We start from the raw sequence: 26,834 nt of genomic DNA on the forward strand, positions 1-26,834 counted from the left end.
CTCTGCACCATTCACTTTGTATCCCAAGATTAAGGTCAGTCGCCTGCAAAAATTGCATCGCAGCTTAACAAGCCTCGGTGTAGTGATTCACGTTACGAATTTGTCAAGTCGATTTACTTTTTTGAAGTCTTCATACTCCTCGCGAGAGTAAACTGTCTTTTCTCGCGTGCATTCTATTAGGTCGTCTCATAAGTTCGTGACGAATTTAATAATTTAGATTAATATTTCCAACGAACCTTTAAATTTGAGAAAAAGGAACCTAAGCGTCTTCTCATTCCACAATATTTCTCTCTTTCTCTTTTTTTTATCATATCGTCGCTGTACCTTCGATTTTCATTCAAATATTTCTCGCTTTCGGCGCGAAATTATAGAATGACCTCACGTGGCAAAAAATCACTTACAAAAAAATTGATATTATCCATTTCCACTTGCGATCAAATTAACAACACTATTCCTTCGCGCAAAGTAATTAACACCGTGTTATACGCAACGAATCATTTTCTTTCGCCACAGCGAAAGGGTTAAGACTCACTTCACGATGTCTACCAGGGGGGGTTAAGTCTGTGGATCCCAGTAAATCTGTCCGTGGGGTAAAATCCAACGGCCGACTAATCCAACTCGATCGTGCTTAATCCAAATTCGCACGCTTCTCATTTCCGGCTGCCTGGAATTCTGTCGTGTCGCGAGGCACGCGATTCATCGTTGTGCTACTCGGTTTTGCAAGAGGGTGAGCCGCGCGCAATACGATTAACATACCAGAAGTTGCACCGTTATTCGGCTCAACCGTCTCAGTTGGACACGACTGTTGAAACTCGGTGTGTGTACGGAACGCATGCATCAACCGCGGCGACAATTTGGGTCATCGAGCTCTGTCGCTGCTTTCTCGAAGCATCTCGTGTCTCTGTGCCTTTTAAGTTCTCCTGGGCGAATGAAATGCACGGTATCGCAGCAGCCGCACAGAGACCATCCGTACACACGTTTCTCCCTTCGACGCGTGTTCCCGCAGAAATTCAATTTTCGCCGCGCGACAGTCGGTCGAGCATGGCTGACAGGTCGAATGCAGATGTTCGGCAATTTTCAAACGCTATTTAGGGCGTGTTCTTTTAATTTGTCGCATTTTGTTTTACGACGAAGAGAAAAAAGAGAGCGGATGAGAAGACTGGTGTTTTCAAGGCTAACTGTGCAAACTACAATCGTTCCGTTTAATCAGCGAGATACTCGACGTTAGGCGCAGCAAGGTTGTCCAAGCACAAACAGCATCTCAGATTGAGCCACGTTGGATACAACTTTCTACGAAGGCTCGACGAAATGTCACGAGCATCTTTCTCGGTTATTTGATGGCTGAGTTCTCCAAGAACGTGCTTAACGCTGCCGTTAATTGTACACCTCTGACCTCGTTTCTAAAACAGTATGCATTGTATCCAGTAATGACCCTCGCTTTGTGCATACGTCAGCCAATTATTGGGAAGGGCCTATCGCGTTACTAATTAAGCCCTTTTTCCAAACTCGACTGAAACCCAACCTCGAATAAATTCACTTGGGTATGAAAGTTTCCCGTATCTAGGCCCTTAGAAAATTATAATAGGTAAGTGGATTTTGCTCGATGGATTCTGGTAGTTCCTCGTGGGAAACTACCGAGAGAGGTAGAGAGCGTGCTAGTGTGTTTACAAACGGACAAGCGACTGCCGAGCGGAAGTGACGGTTTCTTCGCTTGGGAAAGTTCGACATACAATCCACGAATTCGATCTGAATCTTGCGCGGCCACGTCATTAGCTTAACGAGTCGTTAATATAATTAAAGTTTGACAGGAACAAGTCGAAAAGTAGGACGGAGCGGAGGCGAGCTGCACGAAACGGCTTCACTCGCCTGGATTAACATGCCACCCGCGTTTTTCTTTTTCCCCTCGTTTCTCCTGAGAAAATTTGAAGATTGACAAGAAGAATATGGGTGAAGCACGGCGTGCTTCGAGTGAAGAAATTTCTAATAATCTCGGTCGGTGAGGATGAAAGATAAACTAAATACGAATTACGATATGCATTGGAGATCTAACTTTTTAGAAATCAGAACGAAGATTCCCTAAAAGTAACTTACGAAAAGTTATCACGAAAAAGCTGCTCTTCTGATATTTAATTTCATCTTCGCCAGATTTTCAGTCACTTAAAAAGCTACCCTGAACGACATATTCTGTCGACGTAAAAAACTAGAATTCTCAGATTCAGTTATCTGCATTTAACCCTTTCGCGACTAGCGCCGGTTATATCCGGCATCCACTAAATGCTTCACAGTGGCTGGCGCCGGTTATATCCGGCATCCACTAAGCGCGTCACCTTGGCTCGCGCCTCAGCAACTCAAAGTGAAGATTTATTTTAAAATACAGAACAAGGCCTCAACGACATTCCCTTTATTCAATACATCCTTAAATCCTTCGCTGTTCCAACGAAATCCTCTAAGATTTTACACGGACACGCTGGGAGCTCGAAAAACGCGAGACACTCATGGTGTGCACTAATAGCACGACGACCCGTCCGTTAGCGGCGTACTGGTGCCTAGTTCCGCCGTCGCGAAAGGGTTAACAACTCTCGCAAACATCCTCGGCAATATCTCCATTTCATCAAGCCGGTTGCAACGCAGCGCAAACTGCACGCTACATTTAATGAAAAGTAGTAGATTACAGGTTCGAGTTGCGAACACGTGAGGCTATCCGTGAGCCAGGCGATATCAGCTCGCGAAGAAGGTGTTCCCCATTAATCTCTAAGCGTGTCCTGGCAATGTAAGCCTATTACCTTGATTAAAATATCCAATAATCGAATTCATCCGAGTAGGATAACGACAGGGTAACCGAGCGACAGAAAAACAAGAATGCAACCGAAAGAGAGAGAGAGAGAGGTGGACAGAGTGGGGTTGAAAGGGGGTTGATTAATGAGAAGGGAGTGACGTGGCGGTACGCCGCGGAACCAGCCACGCTTCGCCCCATTTCATCTCTGCTTTCTCCCTCTTGCCTCACTTTCCCTCTCCTTTCTTTTGTTTAATTTCGTCCTATCTGGCGAGGCTTTCGTCTTCCTTGCCCTTAACTTCGTGGCTCCTTTGTTTAGGCGATTCGTCTGCACCCTGGCGCCTCCTTTGTTTTTTCCTCGCTCGCAAGAATTCCGCCTAGCGTGTAGATACGTTCGTCGGAAGTATCGATTCGCCGTGATGCTTTATCTGTAATTATACGTCGCCGGCGACAAGCGTGATATTGGCTTTTCGGTGAAACTACGAAAACGTCGTTTCGCTGTTGAAAGTTCGACTATGAAACGACGAATTATATTGTGTTTTAAATAAAGGATCAGCCCCACGGTTACGTGAAAGCGCTTGCTAATTCGAAGTCTCTGTTTTTTTGTTTTTGTTTTTTTTTTTCGCGAGAGAAACGCGGTGCAAAAATGCAACGACGGTTCGAAAATGGCAATAAACGCACCACGGGGATAAATGGACCTGCCTCGTCTACCTCGTGATTCTTTTTTCTCCTCTTTCTCTCTCTCCCTTCCTCGCGCGTATAAACGATGACCTAGTGAATAATAGCACGCTGGTAAACCGCCATCAAAAACCAAACATGAAATCGCCCTCACTTTCGACGCGGCTATAACCTACGTTCTATATACGATAAACAAGTAAAAATGAGCCAGGTTTGACCTCGTGTGTTATTTTGACCAGGTAACGCGAGCCGTTAACAGCGCGTGTTGTTTAAAGGGGAACTTCAAGTCGCCGTAATTTCACTGAATGTTGCGATAAAAACGTCGTTATTAGGGTCAACCGAGACCTGTCATCGTTCGGAAAAATTGTACACCTGTTAGAAAACTAATGGCAACAGTTTTTCAACTGTTGAACGCGTGTTTCGCTTATTTTGCGAAATCGTTCACGTTCTTCCTCCGCATTAAGTGGCGCATAACTGCTTACGGCAGTTCCGTGTCCGAGGTCGTAGAAGAACGAACGCCACTTTTCTAGATAGGCAAACGAGTTGAAAATCAACGTGTCATTATCGATACGCCCCTGTCCACGCGAACACCACAGCCAACCTTGTTTCTCATTTTCACCCCTGTTCCCGTTTCTCGAGAACCGCGCGTTTCACATGCGTGATCGCGCGTCCTTCTTTCACCACGCCGCCCTTCGTGTCTTTCTCACGCTACAGGGATACGCTCGAAGGCTAGTTTTATCTTGATTTGTTCCGCCTAGGCGTGATCCCTCGGGAGCTCTTTCCCGCTCGTTTATAGGACCGCCATTGATAGTCTGATCGACTTACGCCGAAAGTTTAGAACCATTATAATGTAGGAGGTGGTCTAATGAACTTTACTCAAATCGGGATGTCGTGCAAAGTAGTTTATTTCGGACTCTTCGGCGTCCGTCTACTACCGAAGCTAAGAACCGACTGCCGTCGAATGGTAAAGATATCGCTGGGCCGAGCCGATGGGTACTCGGGTCTGGTGCTTGTCACTCGCCAAGAGGCGCAGGCCAAGCCATAAACCGTCCCAAAATGCCTGCAATAAGGAATTCTAAAAAAGAGTATCGAGTTTTTGTGGGATGCGAGATAAGAGTGTTTGGGCCGAGTGAGGCGAGAGAGTGTTTAACCCTCTGAGTCAGAGTGGGACTCCAGAAATACATGCATTTCATCGAGTAATGTCCCAATTCGAAGCATAAAGTGGATAAGACCAAAGGTGTGTCCCAAAATCGTCACGCGGCAAGAGTGTGTGAGAAAATAGAGCAAAATAGGAAAAGTGAACGTAATTGTACGATGCTCGACTCGTGAACGAGACTGTTTTAAGCTCGAACGCGGTTAGTATCGTTGCGCTCCCTTTGTGTTAATTCCGGAAGGGCGAAATTCTAACAGTTGGTGTGGTGATGGTGAATAAGAGGTTTCTCTCCGTAAGAATATTTTTGAACTCGATTATTTGTGGTGGTGCGTGGGTATATATTAGGTCGGTGTATGTTGTGATTGGTTGGACGTTGAAGGTGGTGGAAAAGAAGGTCTCGAAAAATGTGGAGGTGTGATTGGATATTAGGAAACTAGTGGAAGGAGAAGGTGAGGGTGAAGGTGGTGTGTAAAATAATTTGGGAAAAACCCGGAAAGGGGAAAGGGATAGGAAACATGACCAGGATGCGACTTGAACTGCTTTATGGTAGGGAAGGAATTTGTTAGGGGCTAGGAAGACGGCTGGAAAGGACTGTTTATTAGTTTATGATTACTGGCCGGTGGGCTGCGCGACCGGACAGTAATCTAGAATAAAAATCTTATTCCTACCAAAATTTGATTCACCACCCAAACTACATCCCTACGTCTTTTTTATCATTTAATTCCAAATAAACATTCACGACGAAACATTCAACGAACAATCAATTATTCCTCCAACAAAACCCAAATCAGATAATCTCTCGAAAGCTGTACATACACACAGAATAAACCTAATCCAATACAAACACCTCTGCCTTAAATACTCCACATACTTCTGTCACTTTCGATACTCAATCGCCAGCCTCCACAGAAAAATCTCGCACCGTCAGCACGCTGAATAACTTATCGAAATATCGAGAGGGTCTCCGGTTAATGAAGATGCCCGGAGTGGTCTGCTATATAAGCCGATTTAAATGGAACACCGGATCACTTTTTGATCGGGAGGATAGTTGGACTCGTGGGACCAGGTCCTGCTGACGCGTTTCTAGGAGCTTTTATCCGGTCTGAAACGCGTCCTCTCCTCCTCCTTTCCTGTCCATCAGGAGTTCACGGTCCATGATAGCGGGAGGGGTAGAAAATCGGCGGCCAGATGCGAATGCGTACACCCTCGACATCCTAGTTCATGCCTCTTCACAGAATTGACATGTTTCCAACTCGTCCGCGTTGATTGCGGATCGCGCGACCTCGACACGACAATACACTCTTCCTGAACGTACGACGTTGGGCGAAAGGGTGACGGAGGGGTGTATCGGTTGCGAACTTTCAAGTACTCACGGGGAATCCCCGTTACGTAGAAGGGACTCTTTTAATTCGCGCGTGGCTGCCACTGTGTTGGTTAATACCGCCGAAAACTTTTAATTGACGATGATTTACCGGTAAATTCGCGTCGGTAGAGGAAGAATAGCCAGTGAAAGATGTTGTATAGAGAGTGAGAGAGAGAGAAATTGTGGCCCCCGGAAACGCAGAGTTGCATTGAATGCACAGCCTCCTCTTCGTTCGGGACCGTTCGAGTGTCTCTAATGAGAGGGAAAGTTATTTGATTACGAATGTCTGGACCACTCGAAACGGCGGCGCCTGGGATCGAGAGGCGGAATATCGATCGCGACGGAAGAACGTAAAAATGATATTTTGTTAATTGAAATGTTGCATTTAAATTGGAGGCTTTTTAAGATTCGATGAATTATTTATATTTTTCGTTTGTTCGTTTGTGTTCAAAGATTGTTTTAAACGAGTGTGAAATTTTCTTGTCAATCGCACGAGTTTTCGAGTGAAATTCGTCTAATTAAATTCGAAGGTGAGTTTTATCGAAATCAGGATCGAAATAGCGAGGGAAAATCGACGTTCTCGCCAGCAAACTTTCAATCGACGCCTTCGAACCGGCCGGCGGAATAATTTACACCGATACGATCTCGAACACACGTCGCAAGAAGGAAGTGTCGCAGTGCCGTTGAACGTTTGCGAACTCAGACGCGAGCGATCGAGATAACCGGAAGGCTCCAAGTTCCCCTGTCCCCCTTATCTTTTATCGCTCGCCCCTGCGATCCACTCGATTTCAGTTAATTTGAACTTCGCGCAAACTACCGCGGCTCTTCTCCCCTCGCCTGGCATTTTCCGTGGAAGAACGGGGATAAAAGTGAGGGAAATACGAAAGTATCGCGCTGCCCTCTGCCTCTAAAGTAAATTACAAATCGATGGGGAAAAGGAGGATGATGAACGTTAAACGGGAAATAGGAAGGAATAATCTCGATGGAATTTATGCAAAATAAAACGAGGATAAATATGTACTTTCTTTAAAATTGATTCAGCTGTAGTTTAACTTCGCTACCGGGATATTCTATCTCTCATCTAACTGAAAATCGAAAATTTCAAAAAATTCACTATAGTTTCGAGAGACTAGTTAAAATTGGAGTATGCAAGAATTATTATTGAATTTCACGTGAAAAATTGGTTAAAGTTTTTAGCTACAAATTAAGATTCGAGTGTATGGAAATTATTATTCAATTTCGTGCAGAACATTGGTAAAACTTTTTAGCTATAAATTAATTGGCAAAATTTGTCAGCTCCAAGTTAAGATTCGATTGTATGACAATTATTATTGAATTTCGCATAAAAATTGGCAAAATTTTTCACCTACAAATTAAGAAATTTCACATCCAATTTCTACATTTTCCTCAAAGTGTCGCTCTCAACTATTCAATTTAAAATAAACTATATTCCCCCGATCTAAAAAACCCAGAACATTATTTTTTCACGCGAACGTTCACGGTAGCTGCGAGGTGTGCTCACGTCAGGCGGACACCTTGCTGAACTCCCGGGATTAAAATAATAATAACGTTTGAAATTGGACACGGTGGTGGCGGTACCCTCGTAATCTTCGGTGGCCATATGCCGGCTGGAACGAAGCCAGGCGAACGTGAAAAAAAGAAGAAAAGAAAAAAGAGCGATCGCATACCTAATCTGGCATTGTGCGACCGGGTTAGGGTCTCCTAACTTTATTCAATCGCGACCGTGCTTCGTTATGGTCTCGCATTTCGAAGGAAGACGAATGGGATCGAGGGGGGAAACGAATAGGGTTATTCTTGGCGCACGTGTCGCGAAATCCGCTCGCTCCACGATAAGATGGCGATGATAAGGGGACCACCGAGTGGATCCAACGCTATACGCGACGCGTATAATCGACTACCGTTTCGAATCTTCACATTTACTTTCAATTATGGTCCCATGGATATCGTTCATCTTGGTTCCTCTTTTTCTTTTCGAGCGAAAGAGAACGATAGGCGTTGCAGATCTGCGAATTCTTCGTTTGAACGCGAATACGCGTATCTTACGGTTGAAACGAAATACAATTACGATAATAGGTTTCTGTGTTTTTTCATATTTTCATTATTTTTCTTCTCTCTCTGGTTATTAAATTGATTATCGTTCCGTTGCGTGTCGTAAAATTTCATATCAATTTCTATGTAGATATATATGGAGTACGTCTGCCGCCCCTCGAGGAACTATGAATAGAAACACTTATTGGAGAGAGGGTAAAGCTCCAAAAGGAAAACGAACAGTGTGTTTCGTATTCAATTTATACGAGTGGTCGTAAAATTGAATATAATGTGTCATTCAATATGTGCCTATTTTATCATGAATTCAGGTTTGATCTAAAGCCCCGCGAATTAAAATGGAAAACGGGAAATATTGAACGAAGAGGTACAATGTCCTCGGAACGTTTTTGCAAAATAGTCGACGATTGTATTTTTAATACTTCCAAAGGAGAAATTAAAAAATCTCGAAACAAAAGATATTTAACTAATATTAACAGAACCGAAGTAATTTTTAATATATTATTTAAACAAACGACCTTTCCTCAAATCTGTGTACACAGTCAAATTGATAATTCAAAAATACAAAATTCTTCAATTCACAACATTCCTCTATCTCGAAACATTTTTAAGATATCGAACGAAACATTTTCACAACCCCCAACGTTAGACTGATTTTCACCCGTTCGGTATAAACAATTTTATTGAGGATCTTTAATTAGCGAATAAAGATTGACTCAATCGACTGCAGAAAAAAAGAAAAACGTTTATTGATAGAAATGAAATACAAAAAAAAACGGAGGCGAAAACCCGAGTGAAAAACTCGGTTACTCAGTTCGGGGTTGTCGCACGACTACTTGAAATGCGGAGAAGCATTTGTTATATACTTGGATCGGAACCACGGTCAGCGGACCCATGGCTTTTATGGCCCGGCCTGGGCCTACGTTAAGCAAAGAAACTCGCAGTAGGAAAGGAAAAATTCAAAATATAATCTATTCTCGATAATTTTCCTAAAAAAAAAAACGTGTCAAATATCCTGCTGAGCCCTTCCAAGGCTAATTTTCACCCGTTCAATACGAATACTCAATAGTCTAAATTAAAATTCCAATTCCTCTGATATTGAAATTGGTTTGACCAAAATCGGTGATTACTACTTAAGGACGTTTCCCTCGTTCCTCCGATTTCACAGTCCCCATAAAATATGTGTTTTAATATAAATTCGTCGCAAATATCGACGCGGTTAGCGAAGGTATTCAATTGCACGGGAATTCGGCGCGTCGAAAAGCCGAACGAGAGAGATTCGCGTTGCAACTATTCTTACCGCACGTGGCACGCGATCCGTCTGCGTGCCGATAAGGCGTCGCTCGTATAAACACGTACTGGGACACAGAGAGGATAGAGCGACGCGTGCACGTGTATGCGACACGGCCGGTATCCGAAATGCCCGTTCGCGTTGCCCGGGGGCTTAACGTGGATCTACCGAGCTTGCGTGAAAGCCCCGTCGACCGGGCGGCGAATCGTTTGTTTGCGAGCCTTGCATCCGCGCGTCGCTTTCAAAGGGGCATTAGTTTCAATTTTTCTTCCCGTGAGAGCCGCGCAAGAAAGCGGGAGGAGCTACGCAATAAAACGAAATAACCGTGAAATAATAATACATACTGTAGCTGTGTAGTAGAAGTCGGAAGTTCAATGGTTGCGTGGCGGAAAGCAGTAGATCGTTCCGTATCACTGTGACCACGTGAAAATGTCGGTTTGACACGATGGAAAGTACGTAGTTGCGTTCTTTTCGTGTCTTTTTTAGAGACAGACAGTAGGAACTGTTATTGTTGGGAAGATATTTTATCGAGATTGTTGCGATGTTACAATTGAGTAGCTGGTATTAGTTTAATTTTTCAATTGGGTTGGCAGAAGAGTGATATATCTTAAGAATCATTAATTTTGAGGTATATCAAAAAATAACTGTAAAAGTGAGCTATTTTTGTAAAATGACACAATTCAAAATAGGGCTGTTTCAACCCTTTCTTTAACCCTCTATGGGCCCGTGTAACTTTCAAGTCACATATTAATATATCGATATTTTATTAAATAATTGAACTTTCTTCCACAAAATGGCATAAACGTCTTGTTGTACAATGTCTCCTTATTAACCAGTAACTTTCTTGATAACCGTTGTTACTTCAAAGTTACAATATGTATTCGTTATGATAAAATTGTCGAAACTGCTGAATTCACTGTTATTCTGTATTTATAGGTCGATATTTGCTAATTTTACGTTACATAAATTCTTTTACAGTCAAGAAAAATATTCGGCCCATAGAGGGTTAATAGTAAGCAGTACACATGAGCAATATTTTATTAGAGACCCTCAAAACCCCAAAAAATGTTGTCATTGTTAAATAGTTGAGTAATTCATAATTTTCTGTCGTAAAAAAATTCACACCGGGTTCGTGAAACATTTACTTTTATTAATTACGAAGTTGCCAATTATACGTCATAATATGTGAATTTCGAGAAACCAATGAAAAAAGTTAAGAAGTTGTCCATTTAAGAAAAGTGTAATAATCGTATTCCCTGTTGCTTAAATTGAATACAATTTTCGACGAACCCTCTTAATATTAATTAACAATCAATTGACCAGAAGAATACCGATCACATCGTATAAACATCCGGCAATTAATTCAAATTACCTTCAAATTGTACCGATCGCTGTAATAGCCGGGTAATTACGATTCAGCGATCGAGTGAATTGTTTCTCGGCACTTTAAAGAAATAAATCGTTCCCCATTGCCTTCTGGTTGTGGCGGTTATTAGCCGAAGCATCGCCCCAGCGATTTTAATATCACCGCGGACCATAACTCGAGGTCGCGCTAGTGGGGCCACGAATCGATTTATTAAACTCGAAGCACTCCCTTGGGCTCGCTTATTCCGAAACGATTCGCGAAGAAATGAGGCGTTTTCGAACGTCATTTCGACCCCGTCGGAATGAAACTTACGAAAATCTCCGTTTGTTCCTGTTCACCTGCCACCCCTCAAAACGCCAATTTTTTTCCCCTTTCCCCACCCTCCGGAATCACTCGTGCCAACGAATTCAATTTTAGCGAGCGCCCGGGCTTTGTTTCGCGAATCGTAATTTTATATTCCGCTTGTATCCGCCGTTGTCGATAGAACGTTTCTCTTTTTTTTTCTGTAATTTTATTTTATTTTATTTCAGTTTCAAATTGCCATTGTAACTGTGGGATTAAATCGAGCCACGCGATACCACGAGTTCGCGCCTCGTATTACGCTTCCAATGGGTGACAACTGTTTATTCGGTTTTATTGAACAAAAAACGAACAGGCGAATTGTTATCTGTTATTAGTGCAGCGATGCAATGTGCATCGTAAAGTGGAAAGTTATTAAAATAAACCGAAATTTGCAGGTTCGCGTGGCATGGGTAGTTACAGCGATTTGCTGTTGCAATGCGGTAGCATTCTGTATGAAACTCTGTATAACGCGATCAAAAAATTGCTACTGCCTCCATATGACACAATAAACAAAAAAAAGAACGTACAAATTCTGAAGCTGAAGAAACTGTATCAACACTTGAAAAGCGACGTCGGTGAAACTTAATTTCAAACAGTTCTGAGAGCGGTTAGGTTTTAATTTTACCTGCCTTTACCTTTCCTTTAACTTATTCGACACATCTAACGAAGGAAATTGTACATTTGTACTATTTTCAAATAAAATAAAACGCATCTTATTTTCCGTTACATGAACAGCAACATTTTGCACTTTGGATCCCGCATAATTCGACATTCGCATAACGCGAAATTTATCTCCCGCGTTATAGCGTCTCTACTGTATACGTACACTTGACTCAAAGATACGCTACTATTTTGAAAAGAATTTTAACGACGTATGAAATGTTTTTGTACCTCTATTTTTCTTAAATTCTTTTCTGCGACAAGAATGACGCGTAAATCTGCAACATGCAACGCGCCGTACGTTTTCGAAAGCGGCGAAAACTTGCAAGCAGCCAGGAAATCACGATTTCGCGACTCCAGATTTAATCTCCTTTTCATCATCCGCGATGCAAAACTTGCAGGAAATCGTTTCGGCCGCGGGAATGCGCGGTGTGTGTCGCTACCGTAAGGGCAGATTATGCAGGATGAAATTTACAAACGCTTCCGGGAATTAAACGCGATATCGCGGTATGCCGCGTAAGGAAGAACGTGACCCAGATTCACCGCCAAAACCGTATGGTAACTCTGTTTCGAACAGATGATCGCGTTTCGCTCGTTTAACAATTCCAGAGGTATCCGGTTGCTTTCGCAGGCGTTTACTTTTCTGCAAATTTCCGAAACTCGGCCAATCAGCGTGAAAGCGATTCGACCGCGATTTAAACAATTTTTCTCTCGAGCGAACGCATCGGGGAAAATTTCCGCGCAAGCACAAAGCTGTCTAGGAAAATACTTCGTTTCGTAATCTGTATTTGCATTTGTACATGTAGAAGTAATTTCAGATTTTGCATCCCTTATTTTTCGTCGACGCGATTAATTATCGCCGTTGTTACGTCGCTCGATGTTCCCCAAAGATAATTAGCAGTTACAGGAAATACAAACTTCAATTCATCCCCGATAATGCGCACTCTGGATTAATGAAAATTCAACGGATCTCCCGTTTTCCATCGTTCGCGAAGTGACGGGCAAAGAAAACTCGCGCGAATTCGAGGCGTGATTGGGGGTGCTCGCGTAATTAGAGCATAAAGCACTCGAATCCCTGCGCGATAACAAGTAATGCCTCTCTGTTCACGTAAAGTGTTTCGTGCGTGAGAGTGTACAAGAGACATTGTCGCGTTAACGAAGGTAGAAGTAAAATATGCGCGAGAATTTACTTCGTTTCGACGAATTCCCACCGGTGACTGTCTCTCGCGAGGATCGAGTTCTTTGAAATCGGAGAAAGAGAGTGAGAGAGAGAGATTTTTATCCGAGACTTTTACGGATATCGATTGTTTCATACTTGGGATTTTCTCCTCTGATTTTCACGTCGGATAGTTCATTCGAGAATAAACTTTCGGAAAGAAATTGGTATCGCAGTTTTTCTCCTCGTTCTCATCCCTCCCGTTTAAATTCGCACGCGTGGATTGCTTCTTTTTTTTCTGTCGTTAGCGCTGCACGAAAGAGCCGAAGCGATGAAACAATTTTTTTCCACGTTCGAGTGACTTTAATAGTTCCGATCTTTTTGACGCGCGAAATCATTGGACTATGAATACTCTCATATCGGTCTCTTCCTCTCTCTCCCTCGCTCTTTTTTTTTTTAAGCGAGCTTCCAAGTTGAATTTTCGTTCGACTCGTTTTTTTTTTCAACTACCATTTTGAATTTTTCGTTGGACCAAAAAGCTTATCGGTGGAAAAGCTTGGATGTACAGTCTCGTCTGTAAGTTATCTGACAATTTTCGAGAGAATCGTAAAAATGAAATGTGTAATTTATATTTCCTGTGAAATGTAAAAAATTAACAGCGCTAATTTTATGTCCCAGCTATTGATAATATTAATTTTTCTTTATTTCAAATCTATTTTACATGTCCAATGAATAATGGTCTATACTCTTTTGTTTTCCTATTTTTCTACATGTTCTTCAAAAGCCTACGTCTTCAGAATAAAGATCATCTGTTACCTAACAATTTTCAATAAAATCGTAGAAGTAGAATGTCTAATTTATATTTTCTCCATAACGTAAAGGATTAGCAATTTTAATTTTATGTCACAATTATATTAATTTTTCTTTATTCTAAATTCACTATACGTCCAATGGTCGATACTCTCATGCTTTTCCATTTTTCAACATCTTCAAAGTAATGAAACGAGACCTAGATCTTCAGAACACACAACAGCTGTTACTCCAGCTTACAATTTGTCTTTTCACATCGGTATATGTTAACCATCCATTGCACAACTCGTTGCAAGCTCAAAAAGCATCTATCATGCATCGTCTCGCAAATGAAACTAGCCAGTGCTACATAACATCGTGTCAACTTTACCCACCAGGGTAATGATAAAAAATTACGTCGGTGGACATTTAGGGGACGAAGAGAAGATATATAGAGTGTCCGCGTTTCAGCGATAGCATCGCGTTTGTCGTGCTTAGCTGACTCCGAGTTAGCTCTTCTTCGCATCGAGAGCCTAATGAATGCGATTACGTGGACTCACGTGGACCGGGATAGCGAGGAAAAACGAAAATTGTGGAAAACGAAGCAACCCCGGGCTTGGTTAATTGAGAAATACCACTTAAGCGAATTAACCCACTGCCGGAACCACCGAATTCAAACGGATAGCTTCCGGTCCCGGGGTCGTTTAGCGTTATCTGGCCGCGTTAACAACCCCGAAGGAACGATCTTATCGCGTCGCGATAGCTAAAGGCACTTTTTCGACCACTCGAAAGCAATTTACAGTAAATAATCGCGTCCACTGTGTTTTTAATGGGGTGCAGCTCGTAATAGATGGCTCGTGAAAGTCTTTTCCTCCCTTTTTTTGTAGCTTAAAGCTAGCCATTCGGACCCTTGGAACATTAAATTAACGCGATATCTCTCGTTCTAGTTGCCTTTTGATATAATTTTCATGGCTTGCTAAAATTACGTCCCTAGAGATAATTACGCCTTTGAAAAATAGTGAAAATTGACGAATTTTGTATTTTTACAGTGAAAAATTTGAAAAATAGAAAATAAATAATTTTGACCAAATCTGTTTATCTTCATCTTTGAGGACGATTTTCACCCCGTACATGTGAATGATTGTCGATAAGAAAAAATACGTCAATATACCAATGTTTTATCAATCAGAATGTTTCCTTATCAGTGAAGTCGTCGCTTAATCGTTGCAAAAGCACAGTCAACGCTGTGACGCACAAACGTGGATCGTTATTTTCCGTTATTCGAAAAGAGCTGGTATAGTGAAACTGCGCGATTATTAAAGTTTCAAATCTGGATTATAATCGCACGGTGTGCAATTAGCGAGATCGAGAGGATTGGCCTTCTAAGCGGTCGCGGCGGCTTCGACAAGCAAAAGCGCTCGCAAATATTTGGCAATTAGCGATTTACATTCTCCGCTTGGTGTATTATTGTCTCGGTAAATACGCAAACAGCGAAGCATTCGCGCCGATCGACGTACGGAAAGAGAGAACATTAACAACTATTTGCACACGCTCGTGTAGAACTTTAAGGGAAGCTTCCTATTAACACTCTTAACTTATCGAGCCGTTGCTCCTTGTTTACTAAATCGTTCGAGAATGAAGTGCAAACGAAGTCCATCCTACGTGTTTGCGTCTCAAACATGAAATTTATCGTAGAACTTGTTGAAAAATTTTACCGATTCACCGCTGTCAACACTTTGGACATTTGGTCTTTTGGAAAAAATCACCTTGCACAGCAACCAGAGAATTTATTTATGTAACATTGTAACAGTGGAGTCGTAAATTCCGCGTGACTCGATTGTGAAAGTAACGCGCGTTTCTTAGATTTACGATGAAACGAGTTATTAAGCAATTCTTCCTGTAAGGTTGTTTAACTCGTTGGCTATTACGTGTGTGTGTACATTCAAAGCAGCAAGTTTCGTTGAGCAATTCGTTTCACGTAAACGAACTCTTACAAATTTTTCCGCAATTCTCCCTTTGTATTTCTGTTCATTCTGAAGGATTTATTCTTGCACGTTATATCAACATCGATCACATTCGCCGAATGACCTAACTAGGTCAGTAGCAAATTGAAATAGTAAGCTATTATAAAAAACAAAATTTGTGTTAATGTATTAGGTGCGCAAATTAATTTGGCGCCTCTTTTCACCAATTTCAAAGTTTATTTAAAATAGTCTCCATTATTTTGGATAGTCTTTCTCTGTTTATCAGGTGACTAACGAATTCCCTCGCTGAAAAATCATGGCGATTTTTAATTCATAAAGTTGTCAAGACTTTATGAAAAAAGGCGCCGAATTAATTTCAAATACCTTTGTGGCGACCGCCACGGGGGGGCCACGCACTTAGGCCTGGCGACACTTGGCCCTCGAGGCGAAGAATCGAGAGATGCTTTTCCAAACATCTCCGAGTTTCTTCGTCCTCGAGGACAAGAGTATTGCCTCGGCAATGCAGGCCAGCGCCTCCACTTCCTGGGACTTTCCCAGGGAAAAGGGGCTACTCAAGGGAGGCCTTTTTTCGTAGAGCTTCTCTGCACGTTTAAACAGATATATTTTTGTTACCCACTTTACCGAATAATCATTTGCACCACGTCACTTGCAAACCTTTAAAATTAAAAAATTTTTAAATACCTAAAAATACCTAATATCTTCAAAAATTTCCACATCGTCCAAGCATAAGAAATTCCAAAAATAAAATTCCCGAGAAAAGCGACCTTAGGTCACGACGAAGCTCAAAAATAGCCATTACGCGAAGTCACTCCTTGAATGGAAGATGGAAATAGAAATCCTCGTCTCTTTGTTCCCCCGTTCGCAGGTAAACTGAATTTGCACGCTGGTGTGTGGTCGAACGACGTCTCAATGAACAAGCGGTTCTCAATAACGCGTGCAAGGTTCGCGAAAGTAGAGGAAAAGTTGGTCGACCTCGGGCGACAACCGGCGAAGATCAACGAGCCGGGAAAATTTTACGGCGCGTACGAAAATAGGCGCGATCTCTGTTCGACTGAACGAAGAGAAGGAAGACCCGACGCGCAGTTTATATCAACTGGTCGAACGAGGTGCAGGTGCAGGCATCATCTTCCATGCACGCGAGGCGATACGATTTTATTGCGGCAATAAAATCAGAATAACGCGCGCGACGAATGCGCCGCCGGTCCACGCTGACGAGCCGGAAAAACGGACCGTCGCGGCGTATTTGCGAGCGAATATAAATTTTCAGTCTTCCCAGGGGACGTGCCTGGTCCCCCTCTCGGCTCCATTGGTATATCCGCGACGATCTAACGAACTGACCGAATTGGTGTTACGCTATGAAAGGTAGATTGCAAATAACGCTGCATCGAAGGGTCTGTTTTTTTTTTTCTGATTACATTGGAGGGGATGTTTGTTGGTTCGCGGGGATCAGAGTGTCCTTTGAATGGACAAGATGTTTCAATGGTTTCAATCTGTGACGTTAATCCTTGGAGCTATTACAGCTTATATGTAACCCTTATTTAACCCTTTCGCTACGGTAGATTTTAGTACGTAACGCACGTAGCCGCAAAATCTTTTGTTTCGGTTGTATCGTTTTAAAATTGGTTTCATTAAATTAAGGTAGAAATACTTAAAAGAGGTACTGTAAAGTGCGAGTAAATTTTCAAAGGGTTAATACATTCTTAAAAAACTATCAAACGATAAATAAAGTAATTAGATAAATTTGTTAGAAGAAAATAGAAGGAAACTTAAACAGAGTCTTTTAGTACTATAAATTATGTCACACAGGGTGGTTTATTTCTTTCTCCCGAAATACCTTCGTTGGACCGTTACAACTCGCGATAAAAAAAAGTACCAATTCCACAAGTGAATTCACATGAAAATTTATTACCAGAAAGTACCGTCGTTACCAGAATCGCTATCGATTCGAGTTAGTCCCACATTAAGAGGGCCTCGGCTCGCAGCGCCATTTCGTCGAAGAGATAAAGAGAACGAGAGATCTGGTTTTTGCATTCATTGATGGGCTCGTGGCGGGCAAAGAGCGACGAGGAAAGAGAGAGAGCTGCATGTGTATGTGCAGTGTGGACCCTTTTCACTCGACGTCAGCCCCTCCTGATACCGCATAAAATATAGTATTGTTCGCGCTCTGTTAGTCTAGAGTGGAGAACGAGTATATTTAGGAAAGGGCGGCCTTTCTTTCATATGTTAAGCAGATCAGTGTCGGCTGACGAGAGATAGAGGGGTGAAAAAAGGGGTGTAGCTCTGGGTGTTGGAAAACGGAAGAAGCGAGAGAGTGTATAGTACGCGGGGACCACCCCATCGACTTTTACCCCGAGAGAGAATCGTGGCACTGCGTTCTCCTAAATGATTGCTGGCTTGGCTTAATGTTGTGAAAAATAGCCACGTACTACCCCGCGCATTCTACGGGATATTTTTCTTTATAAAAAGGCGAAAGCAAAGTGATGAATCCAATTTTTTAACATCGCATAATTCGAAGCTTTTCGCGTTGGTAGACTCCTGCCGCTGCGATTTCCACGATTTATATTCGTCGCGTATGCTACGCTTCTCCCTACTCGCTTGGTTCGTCCTCGCGGAAGGACGTTTTGCAAGAAGAAACGAGTTTATTTTCGAGAGTTTCGAGGACGATAAATCTGTTCGCCTGGCGCGTAACTGTGTGAGATTCGAAATTAGTTCGATATTTTAGTTAGGCAGGCTCTAAAAGCGAGGCACATCTCGAGGTGAACAGCACCGGGGGCTGCTCTTCTTTTGTCGGGCGCGACGCGACGGTGAAATTTTTATTATGCGGTGCATCTTCGCGCGCACCCTCGTGAATTAAAGCTGTCTCGATTTTACGATCCGGAGAATAGCGGGACCAAGTGTCTCGTAATACTTCTCTTTGACCAAGGAAGGAAGGAAGGAAGGAAGTAAGAAAGGAACGAGGTTCTTCCTGGCTGCTGTTACAAATCAGATCTAGGCCACTTGAAATGTAGCGCGCTTTTTAAGTTCCGTCATGCACCGCGACGCTTTATCCCCTTTCGCGACAGAGGAATAAAACGGTGCTCGGTTCTTAACGGATTCTTCGAGCGGCGTGATTCTTGCAAGTGAGCGGGCGCGTTCTTGAACTCTCGAGAGGAAAAAGCTCGCAAACCAAACCCGCAAGAAGAAAAAATGACATTTCGACATCGTCGATGTGTAAAATACTCGAAAATTTCAATTCATTCTGAGAGAAAAGAGTGTCTCGCTTGAATGCAAAATCTTCACCGGGCAAACTACCAACGCGTTACTCCAAACCCGGGCCTCGTACATAAAATCTCGTTTAAATCTGACGAGCTTAATTGACGTTTCACTCGAGAGCGTTTCTCATTTTCGCGTCTCTGCCAATTGAGGTTCATACGTCGCGTCGCTTCGACGTTCATATCGTCCCCGTTCCGCAAATAAAAGCCGCAGCGCGCGCGCTCGATGAAACGAGAAATGTCAGCGACGCTGTTACGTGTCGTGTAATTCTAACGAGCTTTATCACGCCGATATAAGTCGTTGGCGGGCTTTGCTCGGCTTAGCGGGACAGACGAAACGAAAAGGGGGATGAAGAAGAAGAAGAAAAGGCACGCGACAAACCGCCACGCGAAATAGCAAAGGGAAGGAAACAACGAACAGAGACTAGCACACCGTTGCTGGCACAAGCGTTATTATAAAAGTCGTAATGAAAATCTAACGATCTCCCGGTTGGACAATACCGACGGAGAAATGAATTTCCTCGAGATCCCCCGAAACGACGTGTGTTTAATCTTATCCTTTACTTTCTCTTGCAGAACACGTGAGGGAATTCAGCTGCGGGATGCTGTATTACAGGACTCTGTACCTGGACAGTAAGAGGGACGCCCTATACGTCGGCGCAATGTAAGTACTATTCTTTTCCTCCCCGTTGCCTCGATTCCGACACCCCTTTCTCCCCGTCGTTTTTTCTCACGTAATAAAATGTCGTACGAATGAAAATCCCTCCTACCTATCTGATAAAAGTTGCGCTTCGTTCGTTGTCGTCGTCAAAGCGCCGCGAGCAGAGAACTCCGCGAATAAAACCGTGGATATATATGCGCGTGTGTGTGAATGTACGTGCCGCGAAACGAATTTTTATGATTCCCGTGATTAAAATTCTGCGCAGGAGGGACGGGAACCGTGGCGATTGATTAAATTTCTCGGTGACATCGAACATCGGATAATCCATGTTTTGAAATACTCGCTGTATTACACGCGGCGTGGACACAAGCCCGGCTTTCGCCAAGATAATTATCGTCCTGCTGATTGCACCGAATTGCCATCCCTTCCGCTGCCGCTGCCGCCACAAAACCCACCCATCCTGCGTTTCACAGTCGGGCAACACACGCGATGGATCGGTTTTTATACGGGGATGCCTTATATTGCCCCGGCCGCGTGCGTGTGGCCGAATCGACGCGCAATTTCGCGTTATTTATCTCCACGGGCTCCAGATTGAAATGAAAAGTAACGTTCCGTTCGACAGCGTAACTGGGTCGCGCGTGAAATGTTTCGTGCGTGCAACGTCCACGACTGACGCGAGCTTTTCGTATTTCGCCGTGACTGATCGAGGTCTGGGCGAAGCGTGTTCAACGACGTTGTTTCAGATTGTTCTTTGGTTGCTTTGTTTTGCTGGAATTGAAAAGTTTGTTCGTTTGAGGGTGGAAACGGTAGGTTGGTAGGGAAATGAGCGGAGAATGTCGCGTTAAACGAAACGGTATTTTTTTCTATTCGGGAGAATTAGAAATCGAACGAAAAATTTATAAGTTTGCGTAGTATGTAAGAAAAGCTCGCGGATTTTGAGTTTAATAGTATATCGTGATGGAATTTCTGGCATCCTCGTTTCTTGTTGATCTGAGACAGTTAAGAAAACTACCGTGAAATTCTTCTTTGTGTATTTCGAAATCAGTCAAATTTCTAAGATGTTCAAAATTAAGAAAAATGTCTTCGGGAACTTCTGTCACACGCTATACAAGTAATATCGTTCGAGTGTCAGTTTTCAAATTGATCACATTTTCGCAAAAATATGAAAGGATCGTACGTCGACATTCGTCTAAGAATTAGATACGTAAATACAGTACGTTTGGAGGATTATTTGGCGTTCTCTCTGGTCGTCGTCGCAAGCTTCGCGAGCGTTTCTATGCTCCTTTTCGTAATCGGCCCCCTCCGCGGTATTTGCACGCACTCTTAGCTCAAGCACTGAAATATATACCCGCGTTTATGTACCGGATCGTTCTTCTGTACACGAGGGGGATGACCAGGTTTCGTTTGCTAAACGTTTCAATTTGCAGAAAGGTAATTTACTGAAACCTTCGGGGCACGGCAGAGACAGCGGGGCGTGGAACGAAGGAGTGAATTAAATTCGTTTCGAACTTCTTTTTTTAAGCAACGTTTCCGATTAATCTTGACAAAGCGAATGGAGAAAAGGACGTTTTTCTTTTTTTTTTTTCAGTTACAGTCACGTGTAATCAAGAATTTGAACGGAGATTAATTTCGAACTAAGGATGCACGTAAATTGCACAAATTCTTTGAAATATCTGTGATCGAGATTGGACAGGTGTAATTTGAAGCAAGATGTATTTGATAGAAAATAAAATTATATCGTTACGTTTAAAGCTAACTTCGCCAATTCTAACATAGTTCTACATACTTCTCTGCCTCTGAAAACCACATTCTGCCCTAAAAACCACACTCTGCCTCTCAAAGCCACATCCTCACTCTCAGAACCATACTTCGACTCTCAAAACCATCTTCTCATTTTCAGAACCACACTCTGACTCTCGGAAACTCGCTTTAAATCTCGAAACCATAGTCAGCCTCTCGCAACCCTGACTTTATTAGCAAGAAAAATCTCTTTCTTCGCCTTTTGTCTCTTCCACAATATACCCACGCTTCTTCTAAATTTTCCCCATTAAAAATGATCAACACATTAGCGGGCCTCTCTTGCATTATCGAGGATTTTTACAAAGAACCTAACTTCTGTCCCTATCGACCACCTTTTCCTCTTTCCCAACCTTCATCCTGCGCTTTTTAAAACTACGTACACGAAGAGGCAGCACTTTCACGATAATAACAGAGAGGAAAATGCAGATCCATCGGAATAAACTGATTCCCTATCATCGTCCTAACCGTGTAATTTAGCTTTCAACTTAAATACTTCTCGCTGTGACAAGCACAATACAAATCTCTTACAACGCAGTCGTAATACAATATTCCAGCGACTGGGCTATCGTTTCTCCTTCAGCACGAACGTCGTCGAGGGAGCGAAAAAGTGGGGTGCCTCCTTCTCGGGGGTGGATAGAGAGATTGTAACGGGGGACGTTGCATCATTACTAACAGAAGTATTATTTCTTGATTCGGTTCCAACCTTTTCCTTTCCACTCCCCTCCACTATCCTGCCGGCCATTCACTAGCGTTTTCTTTTGTGCGCCGCCCTTCTTAATTTGGTAAATGCCAGCAAAATGCTACGCGACTTTGGTAATGGAGAGGCTACGTCTTTCAGACATTGCCGGATACACAAACCAGAAGAGAGGCTCTTGTACGAGGCAGGAATAGCAGTCGCGTAATATATTTATTGCGACAGCAAGTAGGGAAGAGGACCTTCGCGATTTATGCAACGATCGAAATTTCGTTCGTCTGATTAAAAACAGTGTAACGTGTTTGTCTGTGTTGTTAAATGTTAACCCTTTAGCGACTAGCGCCGGTTATATCCGGCATCCGCTAAATGCTTCACACTAAGCGCGTCGCCTTGGCTCGCGCCTCAACAACTCAAAGTGAAGATTTATTTTAAAATACAGAACAAGGCCTCGACAACATTCCCTTTATCCGATACACCCTTAAGTCCTCTGCTGTTCCAACGAAATCCTCCAAGATTTGAAAAAACGCGAGACACTCTTAATGTGTACGGTGTGCACTAATGGCACGACGAGCCGTTCGTTAGTCGCGTACTGATGGCTAGTTCCGCCATCAGGGTTAAAGAGAATTGCGTTATTTTACATTTTTAATGTAATTTAAGTTTGACCATTAATGGGGCAAATAGCGTAACGGTTGTGTGTGTAAAGGGTGTTAGAGGAAATGTTCGCGAGAGAGGGTGGAAAGACGTACTAATCGGAAAAATGAATGTAAAATGTTGTGTACGCAAGGGTAACAGATCAACCCTTAAGGAAAATACATGTTTTAGTTCGAGCACCGCAAAGTCGCGTGCTTGTGTTGTGAATGATTTATCCGGCTTACGATATCGAGTAAAGGGTGCATATCAAAGAGTACGGACTAAGCTGGAAAGTTTTCAAGAGTAGGAGAACATACTTTTTCGAATGTTCGAAGATTCTTTGGAAATGAGAGCACGGGAGAAAAGAAGCTTGTTATATGTAATTCGATGAGAAATAGAAAATAATAATTTTTCTTATTGTATTGTTTACATGCGATAAATTACGAATGCAGAAAATAAAAGTAGCATTTCTTTAGAATATTCTTGAAGGAAATGTGCGTTAAATATACAATGAAAATCAGTTGAAAGGATCGTCATTAGGAATTGCTACTTTGCGATAATTGGAACCACTTTATCGGCCTCGTGTCGAATTTTCCCCGGATTACGAATAGAAATTGTATGGATCACGTTCATAAGGACGATTGATTTTGCTTATGTTTATCGTATTTACCGGTGCTCGCGTGGTCCATTTGCCAAATAGTCGGGATAATGAAAGTTTAATCCTGACGATGTTCGATAAAGTAGCATTATGCTAATCTAATAGGTAATTTCAGGATAATCGGTACATATTGAATTTCACTACGTGTCGATGAACAAACTATTGAATTTGGCATCTGTATAAACTCACTTTCGTGCAAAATGATACCGAGTTTGCAACGCGATCATCGAAACACATACGCTCGTGAAGCATTCGCGTAACAATACAGAAAAACAAGTAATTCTCCTCTAATTCGTTAAATCTCTAGTTTATCACATCTGTAGAGTTTGATGGTTTCCGTGACCAAGACCGGACAGCTGCAATTTAAAATAAAAATATATTTCATAAATAGTAAAACGGTGTAGCTAATCTTTAACCCTTTGCACTCCAATGGCGTTTTTATGGCGACACGCGTAATGACTTTGGAGAAAATTTTTATATTATTTTATATTATCAAAATAATGCAAATTAACACAAGAAATACAAATAAATAAATTCGTAAACACTAAAAATCCTTTTTTTTTTTCAAGACACAACTTTGGCTTTCCAAAAGTTTCACTATTAATCTTATCAAACCATGCTCGGAGTGCAAAGGGTTAATATCATTCCTATTGTCCCTCAAAACCACACTGCTTCTCATTAACCCTCGGAGTACTGAACCGCGGAGTCCACTTCTGACTTACGCCTTCTCTCCTCCCCGCGCTTCTTTCTCACGGATACTACTGAATCGGTTTTAGGTTACATTCGGATTTTTATTGCATGCATACGAAAGAATAAAAATCGTGAATTATAGAAAAAAGGATATTTATTCTACAATATAAGCAAGAAAACAATATAAACATTATGAAGAGAAATATCGTATACGTCTTCCACGGAACGCTATAAAAGATTGAATTGTCGTTTGTTATTTTTTCGCTGGGTCTATAGGAAGCAGGCGATCGTCTTCTGATTGGGAATCTCACGTACACGCAGCCCCGCCATCTGCGTTATCGCTCGCGAGACGACGCGTCCGACTGCGAAACCTGTGACTCCGGCACAGTATACGAAGGGTTAATCCTGGTCGGGTCAAATATGACCCAATATCGGTGTGGCCTCAGACTCGTGATAAAACTAGCTGCAATGCTTCGGAAATTTATCCTACTGCACACGTGTTACACTCGAAAGCCTCAAACACTATAAACCATTCCACCCTACACTCATAATCACGCTGAACTTTACCATTTACCAAAACTGAACGTTCAGGCGACTCCGAAAATTCTCGAATCAACACCAGCTTATTTCACGCGGCAACGAGTGCCCTAAACCCTCGCCGCGTGGAATAATTTCAGCGGGAACAAGGTTCCTCGTGACCGGGCAAGGGAATATTTTCACCGGTGAAAGTAGGGATGGTAGGGAGATGAGATTACCGAGTAGGGTGAAAAATAAATCGGATAAGAGCGTCAGCGAGGTAAGAAATGACAAGCGCGTAAGATGCCTCCTTCTTTTTAAAGTAACTCCGTTCGTTTCTCTAACGAGATGAACGCGCGCCAGCCGTACAGAGCGACGAGTTCGAGGGGTGGAAAAGGTAAAAACGCGACTTACGATAAATTGCATTTTCCATAGGGAGCAAGGGAGACGAAGAGAGAGAGAGAGAGGAGGACGAGTTCGATTTTAACGTATCCTGTTTTCTGGCTCCGTTCCATGGCCTCGTTTCTCGTCGTTTCCCTTCGTCTATCCACCTGCACGCAGCCAACACCCCCTTTGCCACCCCACCAGACACCCGCAATATCGGATTCCGATAAGAATTCTCGCGCAAAAGGAAAACGATCCCGACATTCCTTTTCCAATGACGCGAAACGATTAAGCTCTATGATCCCCGAGAACGCGCCGCTTCAATGATGTGACTCTCGATTTCAGACGGAAGGCCTCCCCGGATGGGAGTAGTTTAATTAAAAGGCCCCGGATAAAACGCGCCCAGTTACTCGCGAATTCGACTCGATTCACCTTCTCGCTCGCGCTTTGTAAAAGCGAAATCGGCCCGTTTCGACCGTGAGATACAGTGTTAATCGTTCGCTAGCTGGTTAATTGAATTCCCAGGTGATATTATTCTTTGGAAGATCGATCGATGCTCGAGAATCGAATAGTAAATCACGATGACGATGTTGTTTTCGTTTTTTAGAAAAATTTCAATCCGCGAGAATTTTTGATTTTAGAACGCCACGTCAGATGAGAGATGAGGTTTTTTGAAGATAACGGGATGAATTGTTGTCGAGTTAAATTTGATTGTTTTATACGAACACTTTGTAGTTTATTCGATAGCTGTATATCAAATTTCGCAGTATTTACGATACTGCGTTTTCGAGTGTTAATAATAACCTTTTATTTATCGAATATTTTTCCTCTCTGTTGGAAAACTCGCGTTTCTCTGCCGACGTAACGCCACGAGGCTGTCAGGAAACTAATCCACTATCGTTCTCGCAGAAAAAGGGTAACCTGTTAATTAGCTCGATCGATATACAAAATTCAATATTAATTCGGTAACCGAGTAAATTGCTGCGAATAACGTCGATGTTAACTAACACGGACGCTGATAACAATTAACGCGCACAGGTTCCCGGAAACTGTCTGTTAAACGTTCTTCGCTCGAAGTTCTGCCTTTCCACTCAACTACTTTCAGCATTGTAGAAAATCACGAGAAAAAAAGAGAAATCCCAGCCAGAATGAAAATCTACGGATTAAACATTTTCCATTGAAACGTCAATCTCCCACTCATCATTTTTCCCAAAGTTATCGCAAACCTCAGCAACCACCATTTCCACGATACACTCGGTATAAAGAAACAATATTCCTTTGGGGTAATGGGTGAATTTCGCAAAAAAATAAAAACAGGAGGTGTAATACGCGATCGCGTTGATCGAATGAAAAATAAGGGGGATAAACGTTTCCGCTCGGAATAATGGACAAAGGGGCGCGCGAGAGCGATGGAGTTAAATCGATACGTCAAAACAAATTGCTCGATAATGCCCTGACCTCTTGGCCCGTGCTCCTGCCACGATAATAAATTTCTCTTCCTCGCGTAAGAACCGCGCGCGTTCGTTCCTGCATCGTTGGTATATACGCGTGGTATATTCGGGCTAAGGGAAAACGTGGCTGAAGAATACATAGAAGGGGTACAGAAAGGGAAAAACGGTGTGTGGAAAAAAGAATGAAAGGAAAGAGAAAGATAAAATGGGCGAAAAAAGGAAGGTGTGTAATCGACGCACGTTTCAGATCGTCGTTGATGGTGATAAGTGGCGGCGATCACGCTTTCCCTCCACGCGAATTGCTCGGGTCACATGGTATGTGCTCACGCCGTGTGCACGGTTCTACCTACCTACCACCCCCTTTCCGTCCTCCTTTATGATCCTTTTTACCAGACCGCTGTATCTCCGGCACAGGATCGATACTACATGCGTGCATCGTTTCTCGTTAATTAGAAAGGTGATACCCATTAATTGTA

At 42.7% G+C, this 26,834-nt stretch overlaps 1 protein-coding gene across 1 annotated transcript in view; it reads left to right on the plus strand.

The window, feature by feature from the left end:
• Nucleotides 1-11,439: 11,439 nt before the first annotated feature.
• LOC108578037 (semaphorin-2A) overlaps nucleotides 11,440-26,834 on the plus strand; it is an 81,016-nt gene continuing 65,621 nt past the window's right edge. The window contains exons 1-2 of the mRNA XM_017941283.1: nucleotides 11,440-11,608; nucleotides 19,451-19,538. Coding sequence (XP_017796772.1) covers nucleotides 11,440-11,608; nucleotides 19,451-19,538 — 257 coding nt within the window. The remainder of the gene's footprint in view (nucleotides 11,609-19,450; nucleotides 19,539-26,834) is intronic.

Source organism: Habropoda laboriosa, unplaced genomic scaffold (assembly GCF_001263275.1).
Source record: "Habropoda laboriosa isolate 0110345459 unplaced genomic scaffold, ASM126327v1 scaffold1020, whole genome shotgun sequence".
NCBI lineage: Eukaryota > Metazoa > Arthropoda > Insecta > Hymenoptera > Apidae > Habropoda > Habropoda laboriosa.